Source organism: Vicugna pacos, chromosome 11 (assembly GCF_048564905.1).
Source record: "Vicugna pacos chromosome 11, VicPac4, whole genome shotgun sequence".
In the NCBI taxonomy this organism is placed as follows: domain Eukaryota; kingdom Metazoa; phylum Chordata; class Mammalia; order Artiodactyla; family Camelidae; genus Vicugna; species Vicugna pacos.
Window position 1 is genome coordinate 37,231,130 of NC_132997.1, and position 27,242 is coordinate 37,258,371.

Consider the following 27,242-nt stretch of genomic DNA (forward strand, 5'->3'; position numbering starts at 1 on the left):
CATGCACTCTTTAGGGTCTGTGGACTTGTCATAGTGCCATGCTTTATGCATGTTGTAGGAACGTAGCCATTGCACACCATTTACTCTTTAAAAAAATTTTTTTTTCTGGGTAGGGGGTGGTAATCCGGTTTGTTTGTTTATTTATTTATTTTTAAATGGCAGTACTGGGGATTGAACCCAGGACGTCGTGCATGCGGGGCACATACTCTACCACTGAGTTATACCCCCTTGCCCCCCCCATTTACTCTTTACATTTATGGAAAAAGATATTTTAAATTCTACACTGACTCAAAAAACGAATTTTTTTTTGGCTCATTGCTAACTTGTACTTTGAGGATTTTCTATTCTTGCTGTGTTTTATGTAATTAAATAGATAAGATGGAACTATAGAAAAAATCTCAAAATCAGGTAGTTCATCCTCTTACTCCCTTGTGACTGAAGCTCATTTTTTTCTCTGAAGCCTGATTTGCTGTAGGAGTACTAACTTAATAAAATTAAAGTAATGGTGTTTAACAAGAAATATATATATATATATATTTTGTGATAGAAATAATTTAAAAATGCTAAGCAAATATTTTTTACTAGTTTTATGTTAGTATTTTGTGGAAAGTGTAAATCGTATTGGCACTCAAATACAGTAAAAAATAAATTATCGATTTTCATCTATTTGTGACAGCATCTGTTTTGCTCATGCTGTGGTGTTTGAGGGGGCATAGGTGAATGAGAAGAGTCTATGACCTAGGTGCTAGATTTTTACCTTGCAATTTAGACAGTAGTTGAGAATGTTCAAGATTTTGTGTTTTCTTATACGAAAATGTTATATAGTGTAATCTGTACACAGTACATTAAATTTTGACAACATGCTTAAATTTCTAACGTTTATATAAATTGTGGTTTGTGTTTATTTATGTTACATTTCCCCCTCCTGAATCATCAGTTCTACTTTTGCTGCTGTCTGCTGTTCATTTCTATCTAGTTATCTCTTTGGCATTTCAAATTTGGTGTGTTCAGAATTAACCTAATCGTATTCCCCCCCTAAATCTAGTTCTTTTGTATTCTGTTTCTATTTGATGCTGTCACCATCTTTCAAGTCTCTCAGGCTTAAAGCTTAGTGTCTCTTTTAACTTCTCCTATCATTGTGAAGTCTGTAATGACTTACATCTCAACTTTTCCTCTGTGTTTTCCCAAGGACTAGTTTTGGCCCTCTCCAACCTTGCTGATCATCAGAATCACTTTGTGAAGAAAACATAGATTCCTGCTCCTCTCAGGCCTCCATCACCACATATAGATTTTGATTCAGTAGGTCTGGATGTGGCCCTCAGATCCATTTGTTATCAGCCTCCTGGTCATTCAGTTGGTTTGGGAACCATGACCCAGGCCAGTGGCTTCTACTAATAGGCACTTCCGTCTTGTCCCTTCACCTTTGCCCTCCAGGCTATGTATCCTGCCTGACTGGGAGCCTCCTAGATTTGCACTCTGGAAGTACAGCTCTGAGTGTGACTCTTGACACTTTTTTTTGTACTCTTTTTGTGAGTTGTTCAGGGACCTCCATGATACAGTCCTAGCTGACTTTTCAATCATTTTCTATGGCTTTCTTTATCTTTGTCTGCCATTGGTGCCATTGCTTTTGATGTTCCCTTTGTATGACTACATGTTTATTCCTCGAGGCACAATTTAAGCATTTCTTATGAGATTATCCCACTTACTCTTATTTCCTAAAGTAGACTTTTCCTCAGAAATACCTTAATTCCTTATCAGAATCTCTTTTAATGCTAAAGATAATTAAGAACTAACACCTACTAAGCATATGTCAGATAATGCCCTCAGAACTTTGCACGGGTTGTTATTTAATTTAAACCTCACCATAAGCCCAGCAGAGATACTATTAATTTGCATGTTTACAGATAAGAAACCTGAGACACAGAGAAATGAGTCCTCACAAAGTCACAGAAGAATCCAGTAGGAGAGCCAGGGTTTGAATTCAGTAGGTCTGAGTGTGACTCTGATCCATTTGTCGTCTGACTTCGCAGCCTATATTCTCATCCATTAAGCTAGACCAACTCTTTTAGGGTTGGGTCACTGTCTGTTCTGCGTCAGATGTATTTCTCTTTATGTTCCTGTGTTATCTCCCATTGCTTGATTGTGGAAGGAGTGATTGATCTTTGTTGAATGCACAGAATCAAGTACAATGCCTTACGTGTATATATGCTGCTATAGGTATCTTATCTTTGAAGGCATGCATGTGTATACATTAATGTTTTGTTTTTGTTTGTTTTTACAGTTTTCAAACAAAAGACTATTACCAGTTGGATGGACACTAAAGGAATCAAGACAGCTGAATCAGAAAGGTATAGAAACATGCTTATATAGAAAAACAAATGACATCATATATGAATATTTTATGGAGCTTCATGCTATTTTCTCTCCTTTTTTCTTTATCTACATTTGTTCATTCTTTCAGTTTATAAATAATAATTTTTTTAGAATCTCCTATGTGCCAGGGATCATCCAATATACTTAAGGTACAGAAATGAAAGAGGAGTCTGTGTCTTGAAGATGCTTATAGTGTAGTGTTGCTGATAGACACCAAAATCCATGATAATTACGTGGTGTGATAAATGCAACAGTAAAGGTATAAACAAGGTACGGTGGTGGCTAGCATATAGAACAGACAATCAGCTTTACCTTTGTAAAAAAGACTGCACGGAAGGCGAGTGAAGTTTAACACTGCACTCTGGTAGGTGTTTGCCAGGCAAACAGTTAGGAAAAGGGTGTTATAGGCAAATGTGCAGACATGGCATCATGAAAGAGCATGCTGTTTGCTCAGGTAATCACAAATGGTTTAATTATTGCTGTGACACTAAGAGTGCATTCAGGTACATGATTTTTTTTTTGCATTGTAAGTTCTTTCTGTTGTATCATAAATTCTGTTGTATCAATTCTTTCTAATCTCTTGTAGTTTGCACAGTAAAGAAAACAACAACAAAAGAGAAGAATCCATGATGAGTTCTGTACAAAAAGATAACTTTTATCAACATAACATGGAAAAATTAGAGAATGTTTCTCAGCTAAGTTTTGATAAATCACCAGTTGAAAAAAGTACACAGTATTTGAACCAGCATCAGACTGCAGCTATGTGCAAGTGGCAGAATGAGGGGAAACATACAGAGCGGCTTCTGGAAAGTGAACCTCCAGCAGTAACTCTGGTACCAGAGCAGTTCAGTAATGCTAACATTGATCGGCCACCCCAAAATGATGATCACAGTGACACAAATAGTGAGGAAAGTAGAGATAATCAACAATTTTTGACACCTGTAAAGCTTGCAAATGCGAAGCAGACAACAGAAGATGAACAGACCAGAGAAGCCAGAAGTCACCAGAAGTGCAGCAGGTCTTGTCATCCTGTGGAAGCCTGTGCAGGGTGTCAGCAGGAGGAGTTAGACGTGGTGCCAGAGAGTCCCTTGTCAGATATCGGTTCTGAGGATGTTGGTACTGGACTGAAAAATGCCAACAAATTGAGTAGACAAGAAAGCAGCCTGGGAAATTCTCCTCCACTTGAGAAAGAAAGTGAACCTGAGTCACCGATGGATGTAGATAATTCCAAAAATAGTTGTCAGGACTCAGAAGCAGATGAAGAGACAAGTCCAGGTTTTGATGAACAAGAGGATGGCAGTTCCCCCCAAACAGCAAATAAGCCTCCAAGGTTCCAAGCAAGAGAAGCAGACACCGAACTGAGGAAACGGTCCTCTGCTAAGGGAGGTGAAATTCGATTACATTTCCAATTTGAAGGAGGAGAGAGTCGCACTGGAATGAATGATTTAAATGTCAAACTACCTGGAAGTACTTCCAGCCTGAATGTAGAGTGCAGAAACTCCAAGCAACATGGGAAAAAGGATTCGAAAATCACAGATCATTTCATGAGACTGCCCAAAGCAGAGGACAAAAGGTAATTTTTTTCCATCAAAAATATCTCCAATACAAGGAGGGTAACACAAGGCAGCTGGTAACCAAGTAATGGTTTACACCGAAGCAGGGAAATAGTTGTGTTTCTTATTAACTATTTATGCTAAATTTAAACCTAGTCTCAAACTTTTCAATTCCAAAAAGCCCAGGAACAAAAAACAAGAAGTAAATAAATATTGTTAATGAGATTTTAATTTAATGAACCTTCCTCTGAGATTCATGGGAATTACTGGAACATAAATATATTGATCACAGCTGCTGTTTTCTTAGGCCATTGTGTACCCATTTTTGTTTTTTTTTCCTTGTACATTCATTTTCTCTAATGCTCTTGACAGACAGGCAGGTGGTGGTGTTCTCAATTCACAAATGAGAAAACTGAGATCTGGGTTTTGAATCCACTGGAATTATGTAATTTGTGGCTGGTTAAGCTGGGATTTAAATCCCAATCTGTCTGACTGCAAAAAAATGTAAAAATTGTATTTTTGCCGTTATCCCATGTGGAGTCTTAAAGCCCACTTCATAATTTTTGTGATTTTTTTTCTGGCAACATGCCATAGTATGTTCACTTGATTGAAAATTACTGTCTTTAGTCCTGAAAAGTAGCTGATACTGTGAACTGTGACTCATTTGGCAGTGTCTGTATTCTGACATGTCCCCTTTTTCAGAAGGTAATTTATGTGTATTTGGAAATTCTTTCCACAGTCTATGGAAAATAAGCTCTTGAGTTTTACTGTAAGCCTTATAAGGTCTTTTTTTTTTTTTTTTTTTTGGCTATTTTTGTTTTTGTTTTTTGTAAATACCAAGTAGACAGAGCAAGCTTGGCACATTTTAACAATAATGTTCTGGGTAAGTTTTGTACTTGTGTATCCTAGTGAATTTAAACAATAAGTGGCTTGTGACTGAATACATTTGTTTTGACTTTAGAAAAGAACAGTGTGAAATCAAACATCAAAGAACAGAAAGGAAGATCCCTAAATACATTCCGCCTCACCTTTCTCCAGATAAGAAATGGCTTGGAACTCCTATTGAGGAGATGAGAAGAATGCCAAGGTGTGGGATCCGGCTGCCTCTCTTGAGACCATCTGCCAATCACACAGTGACTATTCGGGTAGGAGTTAGCTCTTACCTATAAAGAGAGAAGATGCCAACTCTTAATTTATTGTGATACTTATTAATGTGAAAAACAGACCAAGGCATAGAAAGTGCTTCTCTTTTCTGCAGATATAAAGTACTGAGGAGTCTACAGGATGGAGAAATATAATGGTAGCTTATTTAATACAATACTTAACAAATCTATAAGATGAATCATTGTCAGATGATGAGGAAATTGAAATTTTTTGTATTTTTAAGAATATTGGATTTAAAAAAATACTCAGTTGACAATATTTATTGAGCACTCACTGCATGTTGGGTACTAAAATTCAAACCTGTGTATGATTCAGTATCCTTAAATTATTCTCCAGTTTTACCCTCTTTTCTGAGCTTTCCCTTTTGCTAGACATCATCACTGTGCCACAGGTATCAGAATTCAACATGTCGGAAACCAACCTCATTTTTAAAAATTGTGGTTAAATATACAAAGTATGATATTTACCATAGTAATGATTTTTAAGTGTACTTTTCAGTGGCATTCACAGTGTTGTGCAGCCATTACCACTATCCATTTCCAGGAATTTTTTATCATCCCACACAGAAACTCTACCTACTAAACAATAACTTCTCATGCCTCACTGGCCCCTGGTAACCTCTTTTACACTTTCCATAGTTTCTTTTTTTCTTTTTAAACAAAGCAACTTTATTGAAGTATATAAAATTTCCCCTTTTTAAATACTCAATTCAGTGATAGTTAATTTGCTGAGTTAGGCAACTATCACCGTAATCCAATTTTAGAAGATTTCTATCACTCATTGAGTAGTTTTAAATAGTCATCTCCCTTATTAGTCTCTATTAGATTTCACAGGGACTACTTAAAAAAAAAATCCCTTTTCTTGTACGACTTCGTCTAGGTGTGATTAAATATCCTGAAGTACAGAATTCATTAGCCTGGTTGGGTAGAAGCAACACTGAGCAGGGTGGTTGGGTTTGAGCTGAGCTCCAAAAGAGGAGCAGAAATTTCTGAGGTGGAGTTAGTAAGGCAAGGGAATTCCAGATGCATAACCTTTATAGGAAAAGGCTGTGTAGTTTAAATCCATGTTTAAGAAATGGAAAACAATTGGTTTGCTAGAGCTGAGAATTTGGATGGGAAAGAAAAGACCTGAAAAGTGGTTTGGGTCCACATCATAGAGGCTTTCAGGTGCCAGGAACTGGACTTGAGTTTATAGGAATTGGAAATTATTAAAATATCTGTGCAGACAATAGCTGTACTGTTTGTATAGCAGGATTAATCAGACAGTTCTCTGTAAGGAAAATTGAAGTGAGGATACATTGTAAACAGGGAAAGATAATGTAAAAGCTCAGGTAAGGGATGAAAAGTAAGGAGATGGTTACATTGTGGTACATGAAGATGGTTCAAGGGTTCTTTTGAAATTTGACTCAAGTTTCTTTTCTAAATTATATTTTTAACTGAAAAACCTATAATAAAAGAACTAACAAATACATTCAAATTTAAAAATTCTTTATACCGTATTTTAACCAGCAAATTTTGCCAAGAAAACTCATTCTTGTGCAGACCATAGAATCAAGGTTCTATTGCCACTGCTGTGTGACTGAAGAATTTCTATAACTGTCAAAATAACAGTTTAAAAAAGTTACCATTTACAACTATTTAGGTGTGTGAATAGGATTTTCTTAATACTGGATAAGAAGTATAAACATAAATTAAGTAGTAGGTGGATGTAAGCTTTAGCTGTCATCTGTAACTCCCAGTTTCAATTTTAATGTTTCTTAAAATAGCCTCCTTGCCATTTATTGATGTTAGAATAACTAAAGTTAATGTAAAAATTATATTTATAAAAATAGCTTTTATTTGATTTAAATATAGTGATTTCATATCAGATTTCATAGGGAAAAAAGAGTTCTGCTACTTAAAACAGTTTGAAAATAACTAAGACAGTATAATAATTGTGGGAATATGAAAGAAAAATGGTTGCATCGTTTTGAAGTAAAATTGGTAGGACATGGTAAATTCTTAAGCATGGGTGATATGGAAAAAAGAGACATTGATAATGTGCGTAAAATTAAGAAAAGACTTGGGTGACTGCAAGATGTTAACACTGCAGATTGCAGTAAAGATTAATTGGAGGAGATAAGTGATTTTTTGACTTTTCCTGCTTCCTCTCTCCCATGCCCACAAAAAAACCCTGAAGCATCTTATACCGTCATTATTTAATCTCTGTAATTACTGTTTGTTTATTTGTTAGATAGCCAATGACCCATGAATTTATGAAGGTTTTATTTTATTACAAAAGTAATACAGGATCATTGAAAAGAAAAAAGCAACTGTTATGTGAAAGTATGTACCTCATTAAAGTCAAGTGTCTCATAGATCCATTCCCAGAGTTTAACAGTTTGGTGTATTTCCTTCCAGGTCCTTTTTCTTGAATATGGTAATGTGATATATATGTAATTAATATAATTAATAGTTATTAAATGAACAGTCCTTAGTTAGATTTCTAAGATGTCGGATATTAATAATTACAGAATTTGAATTAATAAAATGAAGCTGATATTTAGCATTGGAAACGTAAGGCAGTCTGAAATTGCATGGACATGACAGTCAGTACTTGATTATCTGTAAACACACTCATGCCCACATGCACACAAAACACATACACACATATAGGCAAATACACACATAGATGCATGCACTCCACACGCACACACCCATTTAGACAGATGGATGCGCAGAGCATATTCTTACATATGTGTTCCCCTATGTGTGGAGCTCTATGGTACCTGTTTTTCCACCTCAGATTACATGGAACATCTTTACAGAATCACCTCTGGGGTCCCCGTATGGAGGTGCAAATACTTTTGGCACGATTGATGACTCAGCCAATTCTGACTCGTGACCATTCTTTCCTCCTTGGAATATTCTCCTCTGGCTTCCTTGACACCATCTAATCTGAATTTTCTTCCTACCTCCTCAGTCACCTATGTTCCTTTTAGTTTTTTTCCTATATGTAGCCATTAGACATGGTTGGAGTTCCCCAAGGCTTTTTCATAGGTCCTCTTATCTTCTCCCTCTTTCTCTGAACAGTCTTACATGTACTGATGGTTTTACTGGTCATCTGGATAGATGGCCTACAAATTTATTTCTCTTGAGTTGCAGACATGTTATGAAGCTGTCTATTTGACAGTCTTTCATTCCATAAGCTGTTCCCTTCTTAAGAAACAATCTTCTTTCTACCTTTTCCTAGTTAACTTCTTTTTATCCTTTGGAGTTGAGCTCAATTGCTACTTCCTCAAAGAAGCTTCCCTAAGCTCACCAGATAAATTAAAGTTGTTTGGAAAGGTTCTCATTACACTATGAACCTCTCATTCATAGCGTCTTACAGTTGAAATTTTGTATTTATTTTTGCGATTATTTGATGATCTTCAGTGAAGTTCTCATTCATGCTACAGCATGGATGAACCATGAAAACATTACGGTTAATGAGAAGCCAAACACAAAGGGTCACATATTGTATGATTCCATTTATATGAAATGTGCAGATTAGGACATTAAAAAAATATCTTCGTCCTTAAACATTTACCTAATGTTTATTATAAGCAGTGTGTGTGTGTGTGTGTGTGTGTGTGTGTGTGTATATATGTATATGTATATGTGTATTTACATATACAGTTGACCCTTGAACACCTCGAGGGTTAGGGATGCTGACCCTCCGGGCAGTCAAAAATCTGAGTTTACCTGTACAGTTGGCCCTCCATATCCAAGCTTCACCATCTACAGGTTCAGTCAGCTGCTGATTGTGTAGTACTGTAGTACATATGTATTGAAAAAAAAATCCTTCTGTGAGTGGACCCCTGCAGTTCAAACCCATGTTGTTCAGGCGTCAACTGTACATATGTGTACACTTACACATCTTACATGTCAGCTTGTTGTAAATACTCAAAATACATAGTTAATATAGTTATTCTGAAGAAGTTTAGAGTCTAGTGCATGAAGGGGAAAAAAGTGTGTTTTAATATGATAATGATCTTAATAAAACAAGAAGGAATAAGCTTACTGCCTATTAGAAAGTTTTTAAAGACTTCTTAGAGGAAATGAAAATTGAACTGAGTCTTGAAGGTCAGAACAGATGTTTAACCAGAGAGTATTTTGGGTGAGAGAGGGTGTTGAGAACTAGGAACATCATTTAGAATCAAAATATAGGCAGAGGGGAGCCATTATAGGATTAGAAGCTTGGGAATACTGTAGAAAGATAATGTTATTCCCAAGTCGGGCAGAGGGTTTTATGGGGGATGAATGTGTCTGGGAGCAGTTGGAATTAGGGCAAGGGATAGAAGACTGTTGGCAGGAGTTCAGGCAAGGAAGAATGAGAACCAGGAGGCTAGGTGGGATAAAGATAGAATACCCAGGACATGGTGACTTGGAAACTGATTACTTGGAGGTAAGGAGTGGGAAGAACTGAAAAGGACTTAGGAGATTTCTTGCCTAGGATCTGGTCTGCATTTGCTTTGGCTGTTTTCCTTGGATCATTTTGTAGAGGGCACACCTAGTTTTTATGCACTTACAGTTTTCTTGTTTACCTGTATTTCAGGTAGATCTTTTGCGAGCAGGAGAAGTTCCTAAACCTTTCCCAACGCATTTTAAAGATTTGTGGGACAACAAGCATGTTAAGATGCCTTGTTCAGAACAAAACTTGTACCCTGTGGAAGATGAGGTAAGAACAAAACCAATATTCTTTTAGTCTCTGAAAAATATTTTATTACTTGCTTGATTTCCTTCTGATTCTCTGATGTAAAAGAACTTACGAGTAGTTACCTCATGTTTTTCTTTTCCTTAAAGAATGGTGAGCGAACTGCAGGGAGCCGGTGGGAGCTCATTCAGACTGCACTTCTCAACAAATTCACTCGACCCCAAAACCTGAAGGTGGGTTCTTTTGCTATTCTTGTCTCTTACCTGTAATTCTTAGAGGTGATCCCTGGTCTCCTCCCTTAGAGACATTTTTTGATCTTTAATAAAGTCAGGTAGCAGCATCATTTATATGTTAAGTGCCTGCTTCCTGAAGAACTCTCTTTAGAGACTTTCTTGGTTTCCACTCCATCACTAGGAAATGAGTTGAAGAATTGAGTTGTAAATGACTTGCCTGGAGCCACACAGTGCAATTTGGAGAACCAGGAGTAAGACCTCTGTTTCTTGATTCCCCATCCAATTTCCTTCAGTCCTAGCTTCTCTTTTATTTTTGTTTTAGAATTATGCTCCCGAAATGTCTTTAAAAGTAAATCAGGGAAGAATTATGACTTCAGCAGTATTTGCCCAAAGGGAAGCTGAGTTTCCTAATGATTAAAGTATACATTAAGCATTTCTGTTTTTTATTGCTCTTAATATAGCTTCTAGCAGTTTCATAATTTATTTATTAATCTTATGTTTTGGCAATAATTTGTTTTTTGGTTAAAAAAATACTTCATTTAAGACTGTAAGGCCATTCGATTTTTTCCCTCATATTTAAAATATGGCTGAGTATATATGTTTATTTTTTTGCACTATAGTCTTATGTAAACTTGTAAAATTTTTATAACCATAACAGATTTTTTTATACTTCTGAGAGAGTTTGTTGTGTGCAGTTTCTCAGGTTTTATATTTTTCCATTTGTACTTAACAAGTTGTTCTTAAACTTTCTGTACCTTTTCTAGAGCTCTTTTTCTTTCTCAACATGAAAAACATTGGTATGTTGTGCCATAACATATTTTGAAAATTTCATTTCTTTGGGACAGTGTTTCTCAATATCATAATGTACTCTTTTTAAATGGGAGAAATTCTCAGGGTCTGCCATAGTTTACTTATTTTCAGTATAATGTTAATTACATATGTACAAACATAAAACCACATATAAACTCTTTGTGCTTATAGTATCCAGCTATGTCAGTTTGACTTTTTTTCTCCATTTTAAACATTGTGAACCATCATTCAGTTGTGTTCATTGTCACAGTGAAAGCAATTTGTAATCAATATTCCTTTTTTTGTACAGAAGTTTTTTAACCCTGCAAAATAGTATGATGAGAAACTTAAAAAAAAATACTATATAAAGAAAAAATTCTTCATTTTGTATTTACTACTTTTCTTACTAATCACAAACAGTTGGTGGGTGCTGGTAGAGGCCAAGGTGGGATCTGTATGCAGAACATTAGCTTGCAAAAAAATATAATAGTGACCACTTTGGCTCAGCTTCTTTAGAATTTGACATTCTTGTACTGCAGTGTATCTTAGGATGGCTCAATCTTTCCACTGTTTTTATCTATTTAAAGTACTAGCCTTTATTCCTACAGTGCTTTATTTTTGGCCTTTGTATTCATTCTGAAACCATAATCATAAACTCAGAAACACAGAAGACAGGCCACCTAAGAATACTATCCAAACTCCATTTGAAGAACCCTATCTTGGGGCCTTTATGGTCTCATAAACAGGATTATTGAAGAATTTTCATATTTTTTCTTTAAGCACAAATGCAGAATAATCATAGTGTCCTGAATTATATTCCTGCTCACCTCTTTTAGCAATTCCTTCATATGCCATGATTACTTTAGGAAGGGGTGATTGCTTTAATTTTTTAAAAAATTTTATTTTATTGAGTTATAGTCAGTTTATAATGTTGTGTCAATTTCCAGTGTAGAGCACAATGTTTCCGTTATACATAAATATACATATACTCATTGTCGCATTCTTTTTCACCGTGAGCTACCATAAAATCTTGTATACATTTCCCTGTGCTATCTTTCTTGTTTATTTTATGGTAGATTCAACAGAAGAAAGTAACCCAGTGAAATTTTCTTCTCTCTGCTTATGGTAATTGTTTTCTTTCCTGAAAGAACACTATGAGAGGGAGGGGGAAACATTAAATCTGTCTTATTGAATATAATAATCTTTTCGCTGTTTTTATGCCATTTGATGTTAAGAGGGATTAGAAATGTTAAAAGTTTAAAAAAGCTGTATAACTGAACTATTATGCTGTACACCAGAAATTGACCATACTTCAATTAAAAAAAAAGAGTTTAAAAAAAGAATAATGTCCTCAAAAATTGACTTACAATGTAATGTTTCCATAAATAATGTGTCTGATAATTTGCAAAGAGTAGACTTCTTTGTACTTTATCTAATTGTGCTTATTATGAATTATGAACTGCCAAAACCTCAGTAGTTGATAGCTAAGAATATAGAGTAGCATTCAGTTTTTTTCTAGTGATAGGAGACCTCACAGGAGAACTAATTCTGAGACCTGAAGTAAAAGTAAATACTAGGAGTTAATGCTCATTATAAAACCTCATGAAAGAATAAGAGTGTACATGCTATTTAAAATGTTTTTCTATATCAACTTTGAGGAATAATTACATATAAGAAAAGTGCATCTTTTTAAAGAATGTAATTTAATGAGGTTTAACATTTGCATATACCTTGAAGCCCCCAGTACAATCAAGATACAAAACATTCCTGTCACCCGCTAAAGATTCTTCTTACCCCTTTACGGTCAGTTTCCTCTTTCTGTACTGACCCTGGGGAACTATTGATCTACTTTTTTAAAAAACTGTAGATTAGTTTACATTTTACGTGAACAGAATCATATAGTATATATGCTAATCTGTCTGGCTCCTTTCACTTAGAATGGAGATTTTTGAGATTCATCCATGTTGTTGAGTGTATCAGTAGTTTATTCCAGTAAATGCATTGTTTGTCCATTCATCTGTTGATACACATTGCTATTTAAAACTTTGTCTGAGGTTCTGAAATCAGATACCAGTGATCAGAAAAAAAAAGTCCCTAAAATCTTTTCTTTCCTAATGGAAAATTTTGTATTAAGGCTGTAAGAGAAAAATAAAAGCTTTTTCTTGCTATGCTATTTTATGGTTGATGCTTTTTTTCTTCCTTTTTGAAGGAATTTGGATATCTTCTGATTCCAAGTAAATAATACACATCTTGTTGGCTCATTTTTTAACCTAGATGCTTGGTGATCATTTCTGTGGCATGAAATATTTTTCAGGAAGCTCTTTGGCAGAGTGTTAATTTTTAAAAAATTCTTCAATGATGAGGAGATTTGAAAAGTTTATAGTACTAATCTAACACAAGTGTTTTTTAGACTTAGATTGCCAGTATACTTTTGCTATTGGGGGGTGTGCATTCTGATTATAAATGGTTTTTAATAAATTCTATGTTTTACTTCTTTATTAATTTAATATGTATATTATAAAATATGATCAAAATGGAAATTTTAAACGGTGAGATAAAATATAATTGTAAATAACAGTTTTTCTGTGTAACTACTGGATTGTATTATGCGTACCTGATCTGATAGCCAGGTATAGTGTTGCCTATTCAGTTAAACATTACAACCAATAGATGGCGCAGTAGTTTGACTTTTTACAAAGAAAAGTAATTTACATGAATTGCTGGGGAAAGGTAATCATTTGCATGTAGCTTATAAAGATAGCTGATAAAAAAAGATAAAGATAGCTGATAATAAAGGAACAAAAACCATGTTATGCTTTAGGGCAGTGTTTCTCAATCTTTTTTCATTATTGCCCTCTTCCCCGGGGAGCCTTCTTAGATATTTTTTTCCTACTTTACTCTCATGAAATCTTAATACTAATACACTATATATCTGTATATATAGTGTGACCCCTTTGAGGGCCAAAAATCACCATAATATTTAATTTTTTTTATCTCCAAGATCCCCAGTTTTTCTCCACTTGAATTATATCACCTTTGTTTAGAATGTATGTTTTAGAGTAATTATGTTTTCCCTCCTTATTACTTGGCCTTTCTAATCTCATTTTCCTTAAGTGAAATAAATTAGTATGCATTCTGTTTGTTCACAGCTACTGATGTGGAATAGCTAATGGTAAGAGGAAGCTTCTCCAACATTAAGAAATATACCAGAAGTAGTTCATAAAGGAGACAGGCTATTCATAGATAATTCACTTCACTATATCATAAAGTTTTATTTATGCTTTTTCCATAGGATGCTATTCTGAAATACAATGTGGCATATTCTAAGAAATGGGACTTTACAGCGTTGGTTGATTTCTGGGATAAGGTAAAAATATGCTTATTTCTTTAATTATGAAACTAGTATGACAACTCTAATAGAAAAGTTTGAGAAAAGTAGCCATAATTATGTCACACTAATGCAGTTATCATCTTTTATTTTGGTGAAAAATATTTCCATTATTTTACATGTATGTTTTAGGAGCTAATTTTGAAATTTATTTTATTCTCTCATAATATGCATTTTCTATTGTCTTGTACCACTTTCAATATTGTCAAATGGCTGCATAATATTTCAAGACTAGATTTTGAGAATTTAATGGTTCCCATATTCTCAAACATCTAGGTTGCATCCAGTTTCATTCTGTTCTCAATTATACTGTAGTAACCTTTTTATATATATATATATGTATAAATGTATATATAAGCTTTCCCAAATGTGATATTGTTTCTTTAGAAGAAACTGCCAGTATACTTTTGCTAGATAAGTAAGTTTCCCCCAAAGAAAGATACTTTCATATACAATCTATTTTAAAAAATTTTTATAATTTGATTTTTCTGTCCATGATTTAGTTACCCATATTATATATGCTTCATTTACTGATAATAGAAACTGAAAGTTTTTTGAAATGGAAACATTTTGTATTGAAATATTTTCAGTATTATACAATTTTAACTTACCTAATAGAGAGTAATTATTGAACTATAAACATGTGCTTTATTTTTTTATTGGGGCCTTTCCCTCTCTGGTCTTTTTTTTTTTTTAAAGATAAATAGCTCTGAGAGATATATAATATGATAATTATTATACCTATTGTAAATGAGTAGTTCTGATTTAGAAATGAACTTTTTGGGCCAAAGTGACATAGTTTGTCCCTGGCAGGACGATGTAACCCAGTCAGTGTTCTTCCCACTATTGCCTGCAATCACAGGATAATTTCCCTCTTCACACATCCTCCCCTCCTACTTGCTGCATATTTTTTCAGTAATAAGAGACTGATATGTCCCCTTCCTCCAGTTTTCTCTATCCAGATTCACATTTTCGTGTCTGCTCCCACCAAAATGACTTTGAAAAAATTCAAAATTTTTTTAATTTCCATGACAAATTTTTAAATTTATCTTGCAGCACTCCCGCTCTTTGCCTTGCTTTATTCTTGATGAAATGTTGACTTTTTTTTGTACGTTGAAAGTTTCTTGGGGCCCAGACTATGTCTTTCTTAGCTTTGTGTTTCCTGGAGCATCTGTATAATGCTTTCCTTATTGGGAGTGCTCTGTAAGTAGTGATGGGCTGGATTTCAGCAGATCAGGTTGTCATACCGGTTTTCATGGTGACCGAGGTCAGAAGAATATTATCTAGGAGTAATGCTTTGAGTTAAAAAATTACATTTCTGATTCCTTCTCTCACTCCCTGTCCATGCACACAAATCTAAATCTAACAGACTCTTCCTTATCTGATCATTTTTAGCTTGTGTTGTTCCAGTGTTCTTGTTAGCTCATATCCTATAACTTGAGAGTACTGAAGATCTGTCTGCACTCTAGGACTGCTAGTGGTAATCCAAGAGAAAGATCGGGTGTTTAATTACATTCTAAGGACTCAAGATTAGGACTCAATTAAGATTATTGTGAATCCTTATTTGGATTACAAATAAGGAAGAGCCTGAAAGTGTGAAAGTATATAAATAAATACCACCACTCCCTTTCTTCCAGAAGTGTTTTGACTATTTGACAAAGTGTCAGAGAGGCAACATCACATAAGCAGTGGCACTCAGATATATTGTGTATCTGAACCCTGGAGGGCTTATTAAAACAGGTTGCTGCCCATCATCCTCTCCAAGTTTCTGATTCAGTGGGTTTGGGATAAGGCCAGAGACTTAGCATTTCTACCAAGTTCCTAGGTGTGCTTGGTTCAGGGCCCAGGCTTTGAGAACCACTGGTGTAGAAAAGAGCATAGAATTAGAAATGAGAATCATGGGTTCTTAGCCTCAACTCTGTGTAACTTTAGTTAAGCCGCATGACCTCAGTGTCAATTTCCTCGTTTGATAATTGACAAAATAACCACTTCATCCAGCTTAATGATGTGTTTTAAGGATCTAGCTAACCAGTATAACTGAAATCACTTTAAAAATCTGTAATGATAATCAGATATGTTGTTACCTTGTTTCCTCTGGAAAGTTTGCTTTGCCTCTTTGAAGTTTTTTCAGTCGTTAACATATCTGAATTGCAGAAAACTTGGGACAATGCCAGAAGTCAGACAATAAAAATTACTCGTGATTTTGCTACCCAGAAGCAATCACTCTTAACATTTAAAAGAAATGTGATTCTATCCACCTATACATATTGAATGTGGATTTTTTAGAATGTTACTATTTTATAATGAACATATTAGTGCCTGAATATTTTGTGTCATTGATTATTTCCTCAAGAATAGATTCCTAGGACTATAATTACTGGTTCAAAAAGTGTATTGGTCTTAAGACCTTTGACACAAATCACCAGTTTACCTCCCTGGAAGGTTGTGCCAGTTTTCGCCAGTGTGTGGGAGTCCTGCATCACCATGGCCTCCTCAGTGTATTCACTTTCTAAGTGATAATACATAAAGCAATCTGTTCAGTGTCTTCTGCAGAGTCAGGGTTTCATCTGTCTGTTAAATTTGTTGCCTAAGAAAGTATGCCTGTAAGATATTCAAGCCTCTTGGAAAAAGCAAATTTTGGTTAGGATAAAGTCATTTTTTGGCAACTAGACTGGTATCACTTTGGGATATGAGAGTTCTCCAATTTGAATGACATTGCTTTTCAGACTCTGAATAGGTAATTTTACTAATAAAGTGAAATTTATAATATAAATGATAAATTTGAAATTACTTGCTTTCAAAGTTTGAGATCATTTTCCTCCTGTATATATCATATCCTCCATATACTGCATTTTTTCACACACCTAAAGAAATGTGTTCTCATAAATGTTAGCAGTTGTTGAAGTCATGTACCATGTAATTTTTGATGCTGTGAAAAGTTGACCAAACTGATATAATCGTCTTTGTCACTGAAGTTATATCATATAGATGGTCTATTTGCATTTTGTAATTTTCTTGCCTTCAACTGGATACAGTTGTTAATTTTGGTAAAAAGTAATGTTAAATTTGATACCTTATGATGGCAGTAAAACATGCCATTGGTTAAAATACCTCTGTCACCTTGCTATGAGGTAATCATCCCCCCCATCCCTTCTTAATCAGTCTGCTCAGACAGGACCTTGTTTCCCCTTTATCTGGTGACCTTGCCCAGAAACATTCCTGTAAAAGTAATATATAGCAAGTTTTGGTGTGTTTAGTGTAGATCATAGATATGAGGTGATTATCAAGGTGCTGGTGATAGTTTTACAGATCTCTGGGGAGCGGAGTCATTGCATTTTTGACCTTCTGATTTATATTTATTTTATGAACTTATGGAGGGTTGGAGGAGTTCTCACAGTTGTACCACATATTTATTTCTTATTATTTTTTCAAGTTTTTTGTCTCTTTACATATATATTTATAGTTACAGCTAGATAAAGAAGTATATTTAAAGTATTTTATGATATATTATAAAAGCTATGTTACATAGCTTTATAATTTTTAGTTTTAATGGTTGCATAATATTCCATCAAATAGATATATCATTTGCTCAGCCATTCCAGGGTTAGAGATTTAAGGAAATCTCTTTGTGTAAAGCATGTCTAGAGGTTTAAGGGCGTTCTTCCCTATGACTGTTTGTTATTCTGTCATTGTCAATGTACTTAGCGGTAGACCTTGGGTGTTTAATACAGTTGTGTGTTTTTCTGTTTCACATCTTCGAAGATACTAATATAGAACTTTACCACATAACAGCCCACAGGGATATTGTTGCCCACGATTGCAGGGGTTAGTGAGAAGTAAGTTTTAGACAAATATATGGGTGGTACTGGAGGAGGAAAAGGAGATCTTTAGTGCAAGGGAAACAGTTGTTTGGCTAGGTTTTAAATTATAAATGAATTGTGTTTGCTTGCCATTATCTATGTCCACATTTTGGAGTAAGTCCTTCTTTAAAACAGGGTTCTTAAATGTTACTTATTAGCAGTATTTGAAAAGTCTTTACTTTAATGTTACACCCAACTCTGAGTGGCTTGCTTTGCTAAGGAAAAAAATGAAATTTAAATTTAACAGCATATCAATTTTAAGATTTTACAGTTAAGTTTATTTTGGGCTATCAATGTTTTTCTCCGTAAAACCTTGCTTTGGCTAATTCTGTGAGTGATGGATGAATTTTGTAACCCATGCCTGCTTAGAACAGGAGGTGTTAATATCAACAGTCATTTATGTGATTCCATGTTATAGTTATTACCTAAATCCTAGTAGCTAGTGCAAGAGGTAAGAGACCCAGAATCCTGCTAATCCTGCTAATCCTGCTATGTGAGCATCCTTATTTAGGATGGAAGTGAGGAGCATTGCCTAAGCTTTTTTTAATTTTGTCAGAGCCCAGCTAAGATCACAGAGATCAATCTGTTATTTTGTAATTTATAGTTAAAATAGTTAAATATGTAGGTGCTGCTGCGTCGAAATGGTCATTATTTAGTGTTTTTTTGCATCTCGAGTGCTAGTATTGGTCTTCCTCTCTGCCAGCTGTTGGAAGTGCTAGGAACAAATAATCTGTGTTTTATGGCCCTCCTGTGTGGTGTTCCACAAAATTAAATTCAAACACTTCTGTAATTTGTATTCTGAATGGATCGATATAATTCTTGCTGGCATTTTTCACAGGAAAGTTTAACAAAATGTTCTATATATTAGGAAAAGTTCTCTATTAATGCATTTTAGAGGAATTTCAGATACTTCCATCTTTTAACACCTGTGACACTATTTCTTTTCATTCTCAGTGAATTAACCTGTGAAATTTACATGGCACATTAAGGCCATAGTGATTGAAGAGGGGTTGGGGGGTGGGGTGTGTTTAAGAGAGGTTACTTCTGTTTCTGTGATCCTGGCTTCTGTTTCTGGACCTGAATGGTAGTTAAAAAATGGATGTTTGCCTTATAATTATTCATTAGGCCAGGCATATGTATTTTGTGTACTTTTTGAATACATATTTCACAATAAATGTAAATGTCAATATAAAGAGCTTTAAATTCTAAGTTTGATTTGTATAGCAAACTTTTTCAGCAAATGGGTTAGTTGTTGAAAGGAAACCTAAGTTTTTAGTGACTGTTTCATCTTCCTTTCCATGTTTAGTTTTATGTCTGGAATAGAAAAGATAAGAATGAATAGGCCTCTTGTTTCCTTACTTCTGTTAGTTTATCCATAAAGGCTGCTGTAAATAACAAAATGAGGGTTTTGTTTGTTTGTTTGTTTACATCTGTGGCTGCTAAAAGTAGAGAGTGAGAGGTAGGAATACAGGAGTGAGAGGACATTTAAAAAATTTTAAGTGGAAAAATTTAGACCTTAAAGTTGAAAGGTTTTGTTGCTGTGTTTAGCCTAGTAATATATTCCTGTTTGGAAGCTGCAATTTTTTTAAAATAAATACAGCATGAAGTCTATACCTCAAGTCATATATACACAATAAATTCTTTAATGAAACTTAGTAATGGTGCATCTTTTCCTTTGCTATAATTATTAAAATATTGAGTATGTGTTGTCCTGTCTGCTGGTGTCCTATGACTTGTCAGAAAGGCTGTGTAAAGTCTCTTTCCCTATACATGAGGGTGTATGAATCTATCAGTGAAGAACTTGCAATCTTGTTTATGTGTTACTTAATTTTAAAAGGTAGATGGGGGGTCATACTGAGTTTTTGAAGGATGCATACTACGTGGAGCAGATTATTGTGCCTAAGTCATCTTTTCCTTCAGAGTTCTCTATGTGTAGTTTTAAATTTCAAAAACAGGTACGTTAGAATTCATTGTCCTTAAAATTGGTGTGTACTCTTATACCCATGTTTAACTAAAATTACATTTTTAAACTCATATAACCATCAGAAACCTTAAATATTATCATTTTTGACAGATCAACAATAGAAACTCAGAGAAAACAAACATAAGCTTGTTTTAAAATGGATTACCAAAAGTCACCTCACATATATAGAGTAGTGGCTAGAAGAAATTAAATTTTGAGTCATATCTTTATTATGGGATAAAAAATCAATATATAATATACTGAAATTATTAGGCAAAAATCAGCATAAATCACCTGTCATTAGATAACATAAAACACAATAGTTACATGTTTATGCATCACTCAGGCATTATACATAAGTGGTGTCATTTGGACTTCCTGGCCTTCTAGTGTGTGTCATACCATTATGGGCAACTTATTTAATAATAACTGTGTCAAATGTACTTTGTACTTTTTGTATACAAAAAATTTTGGGACAAAAATATTAGAGGAATTTTTTTTCTTTTTTCTCCCTCCACCCACCCCACCCCCCACCTCTATAAACATTTCATGGAACATTAGTGTTTTTTAGACTAGTTTCGGAAAATTAGAGATAAGACAACAGGTTGTTACACTGTTTCAAATCAGAATAAATTTCTTTAACCAATAATCAGTAAAAATTGTGGCCTTTCACAATAGCCTTTTTTTTTTTTTGGTAATACAGAAATAAAATTCTGAATGTATAGAAACACATCACTTCTTAGCTTCCAATTCCAAATGGAGTTCTTCATAGCTAATCTATTTTTTGGATCTTTCTTCAAAGCTTAAAAGATGATTTAAAGTGTCCTTGTTATATTTGTCATAAAGAGCCTGTAGCAAATTCCTAATCAAATGAAAGCAGCCTTGAATGTTTCACAAGACTACAGCTAATGTCTTTATCCCTCTAGCTTTCGAACCTCTGATTTGGAGTTCAGTGGAAATTTAACCTTTTTGGACTTCTTCCCTCAGTGACTCACAGTCTCTAGAATCAATAAGGTCTGCATTGTTCTACAGCTTGACTTGATCTAATTCATGAGAACTGTAGGAGCCAAAAGAGAGCTAATCAGAGTCAACAAAATATTAAATTTTAGATTTGTATGGAATATGAATAACTACCCCTGGTTTGATTAATGTATGCTTTTAGATTGGAGCATATACTGGTCTCATTCATGATCTGTTTTAAAGAGTGCACATCTTGTAGAATTAATTGCTCCAATTGGGACTAGTCACCTTGCTTTATAAATGTGCTGAGTTATTATGGATAATCAATCTTAGTTGAGTCCTCCATGCACTAGATCATTAATGAAATTAGAGTTGTTATTATGTATTTGTAAAGCACAGTGTTATATTTATGTGTGTGGAGAACAGGGAGGATGGAAATTAAAGACATCCAGAAGTGAACATTTATTTAGTAGAATTCCTCCTAATTCTAATAATGAAATTAATCTACTTCATTAATGCCCTGTAACTCCAGCCTTACTCATTTGGTTCAAATAGCTCTAGAAACCATTACTTGTAAATGTTGCTGTGGCATTGATTTCATTATCGAGAAATCTACTCTCTTGGAATAGTGGTGATAATTTCATGGTCTGATCTCTCCCATGATTTATATCTCTGTCAACTAGCTCTGAGGTGGGAAGGTGGGTTTGTTTATGTGTGTTTTTCCTACACAATTTGACCCAATGCCTTGATTTATAATTCCTGTTAGATTATTTTACTTATACTCATCTTATGCTCCTACTTATTAAAAATAAATTCTGTGTTCCTTTTGGTTAAGCTCCTAGTAACACTTTTATCTAAGTGTAAGAACTCATATTTAACAGTAGAAGGGAGTTTTGTAGTATATATTATCTGAAGATAAAAATAATAAGAGGAAATAAAAATAATGTAAAAATGTTTTTCAAATTTATATACTGTTTCCATGAGTAGCCTATATAAGCAATGAGCTCTGTGGTAAAGACTGTTGTAGGTCCATTGTCCTGGTGATGCAGGGAGCAGAACACCATTAGTACCATAGCTCCGTGATGGCTGCATCTGCTGAGGACTGAGCCAAGAGTTTTCTCCATATTTTACTTTTGGTACTAATTGTGAAATGTCCTTATCCTTGATTTGTTGCTGTGGTAATGATGGGCAGTCAGATTCTTTGGTGTCTGAGCAATTATTCTTTACAATGTTAAAGAAGTTTTTAGTAAGCTGAGTGGCATAGTACCTTGTTGCCTCAGGTGCTCTTTGATTACATGAAAAGCACTATAAAAAGATGTTTTCTGCAAGAAGAACAATTTCCAGCAAAGTGAAGTATTTTCAAATGAACTCCCAAGTCATGCTGTTGGTCTAATCTACCTCAGCCCTGGGAAGCCCAGCTCAGAGATAAACAATGTATCGTAATCCATTCAGGCTGTTGTTAACAAAATAGACTGGGTGGTCAATAAACAACAGAAATTTATTTCTCATAGTTCTGGAGGCTGGTAAGTCCAAGATCAAGGTGTTGGCAGATTCAGTGTCTGGTGAGGTCCTGCTTCCTGATTCGTAGATGGCTGTCTTCCTGCTGTGTTTTCACAGAGCAGAAGGAGCGAGGGCATTCTCTGAGATCTCTTTTATAAAGGGCACTAATCCTATTTATGAGAGCTTCGCCCTTCGTGATCTAAGAACCCACAAAGGCCCCCCACCTCCAAACTGGAGGAATAGGTTTCAACATGTGAATTTCCAGGGGATGCAAACATTTTGCATTGTGTGTTGTTCAAATATTTTTAAATAAAGGGTGTCCTCCTACTGGGAACAGTTCTGAGGGATCGTACAGTAAAGAGATCAGCTTAGCTTGCTTTAACGAAACATTTTCCCCTAACTTATTTATAAACATAACCTTTTTCTGTGTAACAGCTTATGATTTCTCATGGAACATGCCCCACAAAACAGTTGTAATCTATTGCTTCACCCCTGCCTTCCTATATTTTCCTGCCCAGTCTAGTATCTGTACAGTTGACCATTGACCAACATGGGTTTAAACTGCATGGGTCCACTTATACATGGATTTTTTTCAGTACTAAATACTACAGTATTGCACGATCCACTGTTGGTTGAATCCGAAGGAATTAGCAATGGAGACTGAGGTGAAAAACAGCTCCTCCTCTTCATTTTAATAAGTTCCACTTGAGAAGGAAAAGCTGCCAGTAGGAAAGCTCCTTAAGCCCAGGTAAAAAGTTGAGGGACAGGTATGTACTATTCAAGGAGAGGTGCAGAACCATGGGTAGGGATGAACCATGGATACGTAGGGCCAAGTATGAATTATATGTAGATTTTCGGCTGAGCGGAGGGTTAGCGCCCACAGCTCCTGCGTTATCTAAGGGTCAGCTGTAGTCTACTTTTTTAAGCTAGTTCCTCCTTGACCTTTGGTATCTGCTAGTTTCCAAATCTGATAGCATCCAGTTACTTGTTTTGTTTGCTCTTTAAGAAAAAAAAATTTTTTTAGAACATTTATTTTATTTTATTTTTGTATAATTTATTTTATATATTTATTTTGAGGGGGAGGTAATTAGGTTTCTTTCTTTCTTTTTTAACAGAGGTACTGGGAATTGAACCCAGGACCTCGTGCATGCTGAGCATGTACTCTACCACTGAGCTGTACCGTCCCCCCTGTTTCATTTGCTCTTAACTAATAGAGGCTAATACTAAAAAAAAAAAAAAGCAAGGAGGGGAAGGAGGAAGGTAGGAAATGAATCATAAATATTATTGATAGACCTTATGCTTTTTTTGTTTGTTTTTATGAGGGGGAGGTAATTAGGTTTATTTATTTATTTATATTTGGAAGAGGTAGTGGGATTGAACCCAAGACCTTGTGCGTGCTAAGCATGCACTCTACCGTTTGAGCTATACCTTCCCCACTAACAGGCCTTATGGAGAGTTCATATTATTGAATCTGAACTTGGCCTTTGGTTCTTTATACCATCTTTTATGTATTTCCTCATTACTCTATGGTTCTAAACCTTTTCATTGCTTATCTAATCTTCACCCATGCTCTACTATCCACCTGCTCCTACTTCACACCTCATCAAGGGATTTGAGACCATCTAAAAGGTAGATTCTTCCATTTCCTTCATTTTAGGTTTTCGGAATTATTCATTCATTTTTTTCTTGTTATTCAAGGGAAAAGCTAGTCTCATTCCACTCCTCAAACTCAGCATGTGCAAAAGCAGAATTATACTTTAGGAGACATATGTCGCCGTATCTTGTCTGGCCACATCCTTCTTCCCCTGATGCCTGGTTAACGCTTGCTTGTCTTGTAGTGTTCAGCATAGCTGTCACTCCTGTTATTGACTTTTTACTTGTCCATCTCTTATATTCTTCCTTGAAGGAGGCTGTATTTGTTCTTTGTTACGTCCCTATTGCTTAACAGAGTATTGAGAGTGTTAAATACCACTTGAAGCCGGGCACACTCAGATCTTTATCTTCAGATCCTTCTCTCTGTCAGCTTCTTTCTTTTCTTTCTTTTTCTTTTCTTTCTCTTTCTCTTTTTCTTTTCTACTTAGGGTTGGGTGCTGGCCCCTGATCTGCTGAACCTTTGACAGTCTTTGTACCTTTTTGGGTCTACTTCCTTCTTATTTTTTGAAGGGTGGTAGTGGTATTTTTTTTACAAGCAAAATGAGGAAATGGGGCTAGATGTGATATTTATTAGTATTTTTTTTAAGGTTTTCTGTTTCTTTTGTGTGGGGGCGGTAATTAGGTTTATTCATTTATTTATTTTTAGAGGAGTTACTGGGGGTTGAACCCAGGACCTTGTGCATGTTAAGCATGTGCTCTACCACTTGAGCTATACCTTTCCCTCTGTCAGCTTCTTATATTAAGACACAATAATATTACTTCCTAAACACTTCTTGAGACTCACCTCTATTTCTATTACAATTGTCTAATCCACGCTGTCATCATGACCCAGATGGTATATTACCGCAGTCATCCAGCTGGCCCCCATGTTCAGTGGTGCTCCCTTCAAATCCATCCTTCATGCTGCTTACACACAGTAAGCTATCTGAAGCATACATCTTCAAATCCTGTGTGGCACCTCATCTATTTTCAGTTCTGTTGGGTGATATTTATGGTATTACATGACCTTGTCTCTGCTCATTTCTCCATCATCATTTCTTGCCACTTCCCTGTTCCAAATCTGATATTCTAATGACTCTGAATTGCTTATGGTTGTCTGCATGCTGTTGGCTTGCTCCTAGCTCAGTCTTTTCAGTCTTTTTTTTGAAGTGTGTGTTTATGTATGTATGTATGTATGTACATATGTATGTATTTTTTAATGGAGGTATTGGGGATTGAACCCAGGACCTCACGCATGCTAAGCAGGCGCTCTGTATAGTCACTGTGCTATATACCCTCCCCCTCCAGCTCAGCCTTTAGCTCCTCTGAGAACTCTTTTCTGTCCTCCCAGCCTCTACTAAGAACTCCTCTCTGTGCTCACAGTAGGACCTGTGTGTACCTGCATGCACTCACCACGTAAGGCATGATCTGTCTATAAAACATATGCATCCTTCAGGATCCTGAACTTCTCCAGGGCATCTTACTGTTTTCTAGTTTATGGCTGGTGCTCAGTAAATGTTTCTTGAACTGACTTCAGGATATTTAAGGAGAGTAGATCAGCACGCAGAATGTGGGTCTTAAGCCACAGTCTCTCACTGAAAGATTTAGGAATCATTTGTGTAAAGTGATAGTCGACCGGTTGGGATTGGAAGTTGGTAGGAAAGGTGAGGTATGTACACATAAACCATTATGACTGTTTATATGCCATTTTTACCCTATGAAGTAGTAAGGTTCTAGAGGACAGAGACCTTGCATTATTTACCCTTGTGTTTATTCCTCACAGTGCTCAATGTGATGTCCTTGCAAAGTGGATACTCAATATACGCTGGAACTAAATTTCATCATACTAACAATACATGTAACTAACTTGAGGATAAAGTGGAGTCTGGACCTGTTGAGCTGTTCTCTTTCTGGACTCCTGAGCTCAGCTAATCCACAGTTCAGGGGCCCATTTACCTTTTTATTCTCTACATGTTAAGAAAAGAATGAATGTCCCAGATGATAGATCGAGCCTGAGTTTGTAATCTGTCGCATTTGATGTAGCTAAATGCTATACCATTTGTCACATGTCTTCCATTTTATATAGGCTACAAAGCCAGAACTTATTTCAAAAGGAATATTTGACCATTTTCAAATTCATCTATTTTCAACTGAATTGCAGTTACCAGAAATAGCCCAATGGGGTGGAATAAAATTCAGTGTCTTTAAAAATCCCCAAACAAAAAGGTGCAGGTTTAGTTATATGCATTTGCATTATCAGCTGTACATATGTCTAGAAACCGCTGACTCTTCCTTGGATTGCTCTCGTGTCTATTTCATTGGAGTGAAGGAACAAGTAGAACTGGATCTGTGTTGTGCAAACAATAGCCAATAGCCATATATGCAATTTAAATGGAAATTAACTAGAATGAAGTAAAATTTGAAATGCAGTTGCTCAGTCACACTGGCTGCATTTCGAATTCTCAATCAACACATGTGGCTGTGGCTGCTGTCTTGGACAGCACAGAAAGTTCTGTTCTACACTGAACTAGATTATCTATAAAGTTTCTTCTGCAAACTGACATCTTGCTAATCCAGCTACCTGGAAGCTCCTGCTGCTCAGATCTCCTCACAGGGAACTTCAGCATTCTTTGATCATATTTTGAATTTTTTCTAGATTGGATATTACCTGAAATAATTGAGTTGCCGGGTAGAACTTGGTCAATTTTTTAAAAAGATATTTTCGTTGGAATGGCATTTGTTTTAACTACTAAATGCATTTGTGTTGTTTTCCTCTAAAAAGCCTTCCACCAGGGGGTGCCCTTGAACCTTTTGGGAAAAATTATGTTAGTTTCATCCTTATTGGTGAGAGTGAAGTTTGAACTAGAATATTGATTATTAATTCATACTGGATAATTCAAGAATTAAACATTACAATATGTATGTATGTACATTACTTGATTGGTGTGACAAATTATTTTCCTAGTGGTGTGAGTGTGAGAAGCTGTCATTGAACTGTCTTAAAAATTAGTTAAAAGTAAAAATAAGTCATTTTAAAGTATTTCTTATAGTTCAAAAATATTCTCATAAAATTTAAAACTATTAACTATAGCAAAAGAATGAAGTTATTGTTCGCTTATTTTTCTTAGACAAATTAAGTCCATTTTACTTCTA

General features: G+C 35.3%; 1 protein-coding gene and 1 non-coding gene across 4 annotated transcripts in view; one reads left to right on the top strand and one right to left on the bottom strand.

Moving 5' to 3' along the window:
* Nucleotides 1-27,242, top strand: part of PARG (poly(ADP-ribose) glycohydrolase) — a 109,310-nt gene that overhangs the window by 5,809 nt on the left and 76,259 nt on the right. For all 3 annotated transcript variants that reach the window (XM_015249387.3, XM_015249386.3, XM_006216083.4), the window contains exons 2-7: nucleotides 2,282-2,348; nucleotides 2,960-3,946; nucleotides 4,888-5,071; nucleotides 9,666-9,788; nucleotides 9,914-9,997; nucleotides 14,079-14,153. In XM_015249387.3, coding sequence (XP_015104873.1) covers nucleotides 2,311-2,348; nucleotides 2,960-3,946; nucleotides 4,888-5,071; nucleotides 9,666-9,788; nucleotides 9,914-9,997; nucleotides 14,079-14,153 — 1,491 coding nt within the window. In that variant the 5' untranslated portion in view covers nucleotides 2,282-2,310. The remainder of the gene's footprint in view (nucleotides 1-2,281; nucleotides 2,349-2,959; nucleotides 3,947-4,887; nucleotides 5,072-9,665; nucleotides 9,789-9,913; nucleotides 9,998-14,078; nucleotides 14,154-27,242) is intronic.
* On the bottom strand, nucleotides 157-228 carry TRNAA-CGC (transfer RNA alanine (anticodon CGC)). Its single transcript has one exon. It is a non-coding gene; the product is annotated as a tRNA-Ala (tRNA).